At 49.8% G+C, this 9396-nt stretch overlaps 1 protein-coding gene across 1 annotated transcript in view; it reads right to left on the bottom strand.

Annotated features, from left to right (window-relative positions):
* The window catches only part of LOC107295172 (zinc finger protein 3-like), a 16138-nt gene extending 13531 nt beyond the window's left edge, over positions 1-2607 (bottom strand). The window contains exons 1-2 of the mRNA XM_029285783.1: positions 2464-2607; positions 917-1043 (exon numbers count right to left, since the gene is read on the bottom strand). Of these exons, the coding sequence (XP_029141616.1) occupies positions 917-1043; positions 2464-2607 (271 nt within the window). The remainder of the gene's footprint in view (positions 1-916; positions 1044-2463) is intronic.
* Positions 2608-9396: the final 6789 nt, after the last annotated feature.

The raw sequence follows: 9396 nt of genomic DNA, 5'->3' as shown, positions 1-9396 counted from the left end.
AAGAGGAGAGAAAGAGGATGGGAAAGAGGGAGAGAAGAGAAAGAAGGTGGAGAGAGGAGAGAAAGAGGGGAGAAAGAGGATGGGAAAGAGGGAAGAAGAGAAAGAAGGCGGAGAGAGGAGGGAAAGAGAGAGAGAAGAGAAAGAAGGTGGAGAGAGGAGAGAAAGAGGGGAGAAAGAGGATGGGAAAGAGGGAGAGAAGAGAAAGAAGGCGGAGAGAGGAGGGAAAGAGAGAGAGAAGAGAAAGAAGGCGGAGAGAGGAGGGAAAGAGGGAGAGAAGAGAAAGAAGGTGGAGAGAGGAGGGAAAGAGGGGAAAGAGGGAGGGGAGAGAGGGGAGAGGACAGAAAGAGGAAGAAGAGAGTAGAAGGGAGGGGGAGGGAGAGATGGGAGAAGCAGAGGGAAATGAGAGGTAGATGAGGGGAGAAAGAAAAGAGGAAGGGGAGAAAGGAGGAAAAGAGGAGAGAGAGAAAGAGAGAGGGAAGAGAGAAAATGGGTAGCAGAAGAAAGAGAGATTTACAGATTCATGAACCAGGCTCTATAAAGCTCAATTCTCACACACACACACACACACACACACAAAGACAAACCAGGAGTGACCAGCACCTTTTCAGGCAACACCTGGAAAGGTCTTTGCAACCCCTTCACCAACAACCACACATTTCCCTGAGGATGGGGGGGAGGGAAAGAGGAGGAAAGGGCAAACTAGCTGCCATCTTAATTCCACTTAATATCCCCAAAAGGAAACTATATCCAAGGCCTGGAAGGGAAAGTAACTGTGCAGCAAAATTCAGCTGCCGGGAGAGTTGGGCCGGCCCGGGTTCTGGAACTGCTTTTGCAGGAAATTGTTGCAGCCCCAGGAAGGAGAAAGATCTGAATCAGTTGCAGCAGCATCACCCCCTCGAAGCCCAGGGTGCCTTACTTAGAGAGGCCACCATCCCATAATTTTCCGCCATGACCTCCTGGTACAGGGCCCGCTGTCCTGCGTCCAGCAGCGTCCACTCCTCGTCGGTGAAACGCACGGCCACTTTTTCGAAGGTCAGAAGCCCCTGTTGAGCAGACAAAGGACGTCGACATTGATTCCTATTCAACGTTCGGCACAGCCGGCCCTCGGCTTACGACAGTTCGCTTAGCGACCGCTCGAAGTTACAACGGCAGTGAAAAAAGGGACTCAGGACCCCTTTTCGCACTTACGGTGTCAGGATAATCATTTAACAGCTAAACAGCTGATGTAATGATGTAATGTAATGTGGAGATGAAAGATGCAATATCGGAATGACTCAGCAGGTGTGTGTATCCCTTTAAGAACCTGAGTATAAAAGGGAAGGCCTTTTGCTGCTGTGTTCTCTCTCTTGTCCATTTCCTGCTGTAATTGCTGTGTATTGGAGTGAATGGCCACATGTATGTATCTTGTTTCTAGCCTATATTTGTAGATAGTGTAATATAAACCATTGTTTACTATATTTACCTCAGCACAATAGGACTGTGCATGCTCTGACATATGGCCATTGCAGCATCGCCATGGTCATGTGATTTACATTTGGACGCTTGACTCACATTTATGATGGTTGCAGTGTCACATGGTGCAATTGTGTGTTTGTTGTCACTGTGAGTTGTGATGGGGGGTGCACGAAGGGAGGCTCAGCCAATCTCATTGTACACATGTTGTACTTTGACAACAAAGGGTTTGTGATTTGTCTCACTTAACAATAGAAATTTTAGGGTCAACTGCGGTCGTAAGTCGAGGACTACATGTATAACAGTTGCAGTACCACGTGATTGCCATTTGTGACCTTCCTAGCTGGCTTCCAACCAGCAAAGTCAATGGGGAAAGCCACCAGGGAAGGTCGCAAATTGAGATCACACGATGTCTCGCTTAACTGGATGCAGTATTCGAAGTGTGGCCTTACCAAGGCATTGTAAAGTGGTATTAAAACTTCACACGATCTTGATTCTATCCCTCTGTTAATGCGGCCTAGCCCTGTGTTGGCTTTTTTTGGCAGCTGCAGCACCCTGGACAATGTGAACACCCGGTGGGTGGGGGCGAGGGAATCTATTATTTAATTAAGTAAGCTTTCGAGTGGGAAAACCAAAGCTGGTTTTGCTTCTTCTGTGCCAATGTAAATTTTCAGTAAAGTGTTATGCTCTTGGTAAAATCATGTCCCAGGAGTTTCTTTTTCTGGAAATGCCACCTGGACAGTTGACACAAATGCTCTAAAGCAGGGATTTATCAGCCTCTTTAGCCTATTAGCTAAAGAACATTACTCATCATCTGCAACACGATAGTCGTGACGTGATTTTACAGGACGACAAGCCCTGCCTTTTGATGTGCTTCCTTCTCTTTTTTTGCCCTAATTTCCCAGGAACCCCACCACATTTTTTTGCAGAATCCTAAAATTCAGTGGAACATGGCTTGAAAAACCCTGCTCTAAAGCTTCCCATCTCCAGTGAGTATAATAATAGTTATACCTGGCTGAGCAGCCTAGCAGTCATTCCTCCGTCATTAGAAAAACTCCTTGGGTCCAAGGCTGTCTGCTCCGTGGTGGAATCTAAGAAGTAAAGCAGATTCTTATCCTCATTGACATTCATATATACATCACTTTTCTCCTCCATGGGGAAACAGATGCTGGGGGTTATTTAAAAAAAAAGCCTTATTCAACTTGAACCCTTTCGCAAACTTTGATATTGTTTGCAAGGCTCCTTCATGTCTGGGTGTGCGTGCTTGCAGCTCTACCCCATCCCATCTCCCTGCCGGCTCACTCCTGAATTCACTCCCTCTCATCTCTGCTAATCCTATCCTTGCATCCACCGGTTGTCTCCTCGCAATCATTCTGCAGTGCCAACCCTGAGCGCCCAGCCCAGAATGATTCAGAATGATCAAACAGATATATAAAACTTAGCTGTATATAGCATTTATATACTGCTTTCTAGTGCTTCACAGCTATTGCCCCCAACAATCTGGCTCCTCATTTTACCAACCTCGGAAGGATGGAAGGCTGAGTTAACCTGGAGCTGGTGAGAATCGAACTGCTGGCAGTCCGCAGAATTAGCCTATCATACTGCATTCTAACCACTGCGCCACCAGATAGACCTGTCAACCAAGGAGGACCTCATTTGCCACCACATTGATCTGAATCAGCAGAGCATTTATTACAATTTATTTTCCAAAGCGCCTGAAGGCAGGACAAGAAGCAACGGGTGGAAACTAATCAAGGAGAGAAGCAACCTAGAACTCAGGAGAAACTTCCTGACAGTTAGAACAATTAACCAGCGGAACAACCTGCCTCTAGAAGCGGTGAATGCTCCAACACTGGAAGTTTTTAAGAAGCGACTGGACAGCCATTTGTCCGAAATGGTATAGGGTTTCCTCCCTGAGCAGGGGGTTGGACTAAATGACCTCCAAGGTCCCTTCCAACTTTATCATCATCATCATCATCATCATCATCATCATCATCATCATCATCATCATCATCATCATCCTTCATGTCTTGCATAGAGATCTCACTAACTTGTTTTTTGGTGTTTTCTTTCTCTCCCCTTTTCTCCACCCCACCAAAACCTTTAATTCACGAGCTCCAGGAGGCCCCTTGCATTCCCCTCCGCCAAGCCATCTCACAATCAGCCCCGGTTCCTGTAGCGAAAACACACCTGCGTCCCCACATCCGCCTGGTTTTGTAACTTGGGAATCTCCATCAGCAAGCACAATGAAGAGCTGGGATTGTGTTGCTTTCACATATTCTGGTGGAAGTTTCCGCAAAGAGTCTGCAACAGCTGGTGCAAAAGTTGCACATTCCTCATTGCGACGGCTGTTATTGGGGCTCAAGGGAGACGTCGTAGCAGTTTGAAGTTGCTCCTGGCGTACAGTGACAATAGGGTCCAGAATCTCCTCCTTTCCCATCGTCTCCCTCCTCTTTCTTGACTGGGTGACTGGTGCCTTTATGGGTGACACACCGAATACGCTAGTTGAACTCTCATCATCATCACTGCTGTGCGATGGGTAAACACCTAAGTCCCTGGATGCAAGGTGTGATGTGAACGAGATCTCCTCCATATTCAAGATTGAATCCAAGGAGTTCTGCCCTACAGGAACTGGAGTGATATCAGGCTGTAATTATACAATTTGTGCCAGTGATTATCCAAACAGACAGATACGCGGTTACATACATAACACCTTTAAAGACATCAGTGTAATGAGCGTGAAAAATCTAGTGAAAGTTAAGCAGAGCTTATTTGTACAGCACTGTTCAGACTATATTATGAGTGCAGTGCTATTTGCTTTAATAATGCAATGCTATTTGCTTATATATGTCTGGGTCAGAACAGAGGTGATTACTGTCGACTCCAGAGCTACAAAAGCAGAAGGAGTGTGTTTGTGGCTCAAAAGAGACCATGCACCCAGTTCTCTACAAATGTAAAAATATTGTAGATTAGGATATAGTTTTCTTACCTCAGCTGCAGCACCGTTGAAAGTCACTTGGGTTTCCCAATGTTTTACAAATCCTTCCAGCCAGGACAGCATTACGCAGTAGGCCGGCCCAGGATCCCTGCTCTTTGTTTTCATTCTTTTTTTCAGCCTGACGAACTTGTCTCGCAGTTGCTTCCACTTTTCTCTGCATCGGTCTGGATCTTCCTCCAAAGTTCTTCCAATTTCCCGCCACGAATGAGCTGTCACCTTGTGGTTTTTGTAGTCTTCATCCATCACGTCGTATAAATGTTTGTATCTCCTCACTTCGTGGGCCAGTCTCTCTTCCAGCTGCTCCATTTTGTCATTTGCCTATGGAGATTCTCAGTCATCCAGGTATAGTTGTCCCAAAGGTGGTTTTTTCCAGGAGGCAACTGGACTTTCTTGCATTTGGACTCTCTGTTGTTATTGTTGTTGTTAATTGCGAAGTCGTGTCCGACCCATCGCGACCCCATGGACAACGTTCCTCCAGGTCTTCCTGTCCTCTACCATCTTCTGGAGTCCATTTAAGTTCACGCCTACTGCTTCAGTGACTCCATCCAGCCACCTCATTCTCTGTCGTTGGACTCTCTAAAGAAATGCAAACGACCATCTGTCTGCAAGCAATAAAAATCCTTCCACTCCCNAAGTCGTGTCCGACCCATCGCGACCCCATGGACAACGTTCCTCCAGGTCTTCCTGTCCTCTACCATCTTCTGGAGTCCATTTAAGTTCACGCCTACTGCTTCAGTGACTCCATCCAGCCACCTCATTCTCTGTCGTTGGACTCTCTAAAGAAATGCAAACGACCATCTGTCTGCAAGCAATAAAAATCCTTCCACTCCCCACCATCTAGTGAGAGCTGAAGAAGCTTCTTGGATGAAAAGCGAAACGTCTTCAAAAGAAACACAAGAAAGTCCAGTTGCCTCCTGAAAAAAAAAAAGCACCTTTGGAATGTGCTTTGCCTTCCTCCCAACAGGATGATCCAATCAGCACTCAAGATGCGCATCCCTACCTACACAACTGTCTGCAACTACCTGCAACCCATCAACCCCGTCAGAGCGTAGGTATGCGGTAACACCTATGTGCAACTGCAGACAAATCTAAATCAAGCTGTTAAAAACAAGGAGAGAAGCCACCAGGAATTAAGGAGAAACTTCTGCACAGTGAGAACAATTAACCAGTGGCACAGCTTCGCCTTCAGAAGTTGCAGGTGCTTCCATCACTGGAAGCTTTTAAGAAGAGACTGGATAGCCCATGGTCTGGAATGGTATAAGTAAGGTCTCCTGCTTGAGCAGGAGGTTGGACTAGATGACCTCCATGGCCCTTTCTGAATCCACTCCAGAGGCTTCTCCATCAGTGACACATTCCTAGCACAGCTCTGGAGGTCTGTCCCACGGCGATAGATACACAGAGCGGCACACAGCCCGAACTTCCGGAACCGATAAAGGAAACCTGAACATTGGCCAGGATTCTCCTTCCAGACCCAGCAGCCTTTCTTCTTTTGCGCCTGCGCGGCAAATTCCAGCCCTTCTGACCCGGAAGCAGTCACCCAGATGCCCCTTTTCTGTATATTTTCATATCTCTACGTTGCTGTAGAAACTTCCGGTCGGTCCTTCATTTTTTCCCCTTGCCTTGCGCAGGGGGGGGTGGTGGTGTCTGACCAGCGAGATGCTACGAACGGGACAGCGGCTTCCCCAGGAAGGCTGGCCGCGCTTCTGCGCAGGCGCGGCGCCGGAGCCCTAAGTGACTTGCCGCCTCTCCCCCCCCACCCACCCCCCGCATTCCGCGAGTTGGGTGGTCCCGCCGGCGGGCTCCCTCTGGGGCGGTGGGCCGCACCATGGCTTCGGCGGGGGTGGAGAAGCGGAAGCGGGTGAACCTGAGCGTGAAGCAGAAGCTAGAGCTGATCGAGAAGCTGGAGTCGGGCTGGTCGGTGGCGCGGGTGTGCGAGGAGTACGGCGTGAAGAAGCAGACCGTGTCGGACATCCGCAAAGCCAAGGAGAAGCTGAAGAAGTTCGTGCTGATGTGCGACGTCGACTCGACCAGCACGGCGGCCGAGATCGGGGCCCGGAAGCACATGAAGATGTCGCAGGAGGCCTCGCTGGAGGAGGCGGTGCTGCGCTGGTACGTGGAGCGGCGCGCCGAGGGAGCCAAGGTCCGCCGGGTGGACCTGAAGGCGGCCGCCAACGCCATCGCCGCCGACATGAAGCTCGGCTTCAAAGCCAGCGACGGCTGGATCTGGCGCTTCTACAAGCGCCACGGCATCGACCACAAGCGCGCCGGCGGGGAGGCTGCCGCCGCCGCCGAGGAGAGGGCGCCGCTGGGCAGCGGCTTCTACAAGCGCTACCTCATGTCGCAGATCAGGTATCGGGATGGCGGCCGGGCATGCAAAAAAAAAAAAAGGCCCCCGAAAGGCAAGCGGTCCCCCCCAAACCAGAGGTAGGCAACCTCGGCTCTTTTGTGACTCGTGGACTTCAACTCCTAGAATTCCTCAGCCAGCCTGCCTGGCTGAGGAATTCTGGGAGTTGAAGTCCACGAGTCACAAAAGGGCCACGTTTGAAGATCCCTGGGGTAGTTGCTCATCCATTAGGCTGCTGAAAGTGGTAGGTTCCTATACCAGTGGTGGCGAACCTATGGCACGGGTGCCAGAGGCGGCACTCAGAGCCCTCTCTGTGGGCACGCACGTCGTCGCCCCAGTCCTAGGCCTTCAGCTGGGTTTATAAAACCTTTTCGCTTTAGGCCTCCGTCGCCATGTGCAAAAAAAAAAAGGTTCAATCAATCAGTCAATTTCAACTTCTCGCGGGGAAAAAAAAGATCTCGCAAAGTTGGAATTGATTGATTGAACTTTTTAGTCCCACCCAGTCTGCCATTACCACCGCAGCCACGCCCAGCCAATGGGCCACGCCCACTCAATGGGCCACACCCACCCGGCACTCGACGATGCATAAGTGGGTTTTGGGTTGCAGTTTGGGCACTCGGTCTCTAAAAGGTTCGCCATCACTGTCCTATACTGAGAATGGCTTGGATTAGATCAGGGGTTCGGGGAACGATGGCTCTTTTATGACTCGCGGACTTCAACTCCCAGAATTCCTGAGCCAGCCATGGCTCAGCTTGGAAACCTCTCCCTTTCCCCTCAGCATGGCTGGCTCAGGAATTCTGGGAGTTGAAGTCCACGAGTCATAAAAGGGTCATCGTTCCCCCAAACTCCTGATCTAATCCAAGCCATTCTCAGTATAGGAACCTACCACTTTCAGCAGCCTAATGGATGAGCAACTACCCCAGGGATCTTCAAACTTGGCCCTTTTGTGACTTGTGGGCTTCAACTCCCAGAATTCCTCAGCCAGGCACGCTGGCTGAGGAATTCTGGGAGTTGAAGTCCACAAGTCACAAAAGGGCCAAGTTTGAAGACCCCCTGGCCTACCCCATTTAAACACTGCTTCCCCATGGTTTATGAGGCGGTTTTTATGTCTTAAGAAATTCTTCCTTATACAGAATCATTGGTATGTTGATAGAATCATGGAAAGGACCTTGAAGGTCATCTAGTCTAGCCCCCTACCCAGCACAGAAACACACTGCTAGATCATCCCCCATAAAGTTCCCTCAAACTTCTGGGTAAACACATCCAGCAAAGGAGACTTCGCTGCTCAATGAATAGCATTCTGTTGTTGGGCAGTTATCATTGGTCCTCCCAATTTTTTGAAGGAAAAGTGTGAAAGAAGAAAGGCAACAGAGGCAGGGGATATGGCTCCTGGGATCGCAGATTGTCATGCTAGTAGCGGTAGTCCTCAACTTACCACCGTTCATTTAGTGACCATTCAAAGTTACAGCAGCGCTGTAAAAAAGCGATTTAATGGCTATTTTTCACAGTTACAACCTTTGTAGCATTCCCCGCGATCGTGCGATCAAAACTTTTTTTTTTTTTTTCAAACTACATGAGGTTCCTTAAGTTCGGTCTGCTAAATCTGACCTTTGAACATTCTAGATCCAAGAGCAAAGAGGCGGCAGAGAAAGCAACGAAAGAGAAAAAAAGTGCTGATCCCCAGTGGAAAGGAGAAGCAGGAAATCTCGCCAATCCAGTTCAGCCCCTGTATATTTCAGAGCCAAAATTGGAAGAGACGGATCTAGGAAAACTCCCCTGCGAAATTCGGCCTCCGTCGGTTTCCGAGGAGCCGGGGTGGGGAGCGCCGCAAGCAAGCAAAGGAGAGACGTTCCACGGGATGGAAGAACGCTGGGAAGCCCAGTGGCAGCAGTTCCTCAAGACCCTGCAGCCCGCCCACAAAGGAGCGGGCAACCCTGGTTTCTCAGAGGCTTCTCCTTGGGAAGACACCAAGGCCTTTCTAGCGTCCTTTGAGCAGGTGGCCCAGGCCTGCCAGTGGCCCTCAGAACAGTGGGTGGCCCATCTTCTGCCAGCACTGAGTGGAGAAGCCAAAGAGGCCTTCCGAAGTCTGGAAGCCAGAGATCGGGAGGACTATGAGAAAGTGAAGGGCGCCATCTTGCGAGGGGAAGCCTTGAAAATGGAGATGCAGCGCCAACATTTTAGGCAGTTCTGCTGCCAGGAAGTGGGAGACCCCCGGAGGATCCACAGCCAGCTCCAGGAGCTTTGTCTCCAGTGGCTGAAGCCGGAGAGACACACCAAGGAGCAGATCTTGGAGCTGCTGATCCTGGAGCAGTTCCTGGCCAGCCTCCCATCGGACCTCCAGAGCTGGATCCGGGCAGGAGGACCAGACACGTGTTCCCAGGCGGTGGCCCTGATGGAGGAGTTCCTGAGGAGCCAGCAGGATGTCAAATCAGAGTCGTATGAGGTATGGCTTGGAGATCACAATCCCAGCATTTATTGTTACTGAATGTGGATTAGGTTGCTAGTTGTTGTTGTTAGTTGCGAAGTCGTGTCCGACCCATCGCGACCCCATGGACAACGTTCCTCCAGGCCTTCCTGTCCTCTATCATCTTCTGGAGTCCAT

This window comes from Protobothrops mucrosquamatus, unplaced genomic scaffold (assembly GCF_001527695.2).
Source record: "Protobothrops mucrosquamatus isolate PMUCROS unplaced genomic scaffold, P.Mucros_1.0 scaffold2246, whole genome shotgun sequence".
In the NCBI taxonomy this organism is placed as follows: domain Eukaryota; kingdom Metazoa; phylum Chordata; class Lepidosauria; order Squamata; family Viperidae; genus Protobothrops; species Protobothrops mucrosquamatus.
This window is presented reverse-complemented; position numbering and strand designations above follow the sequence as displayed.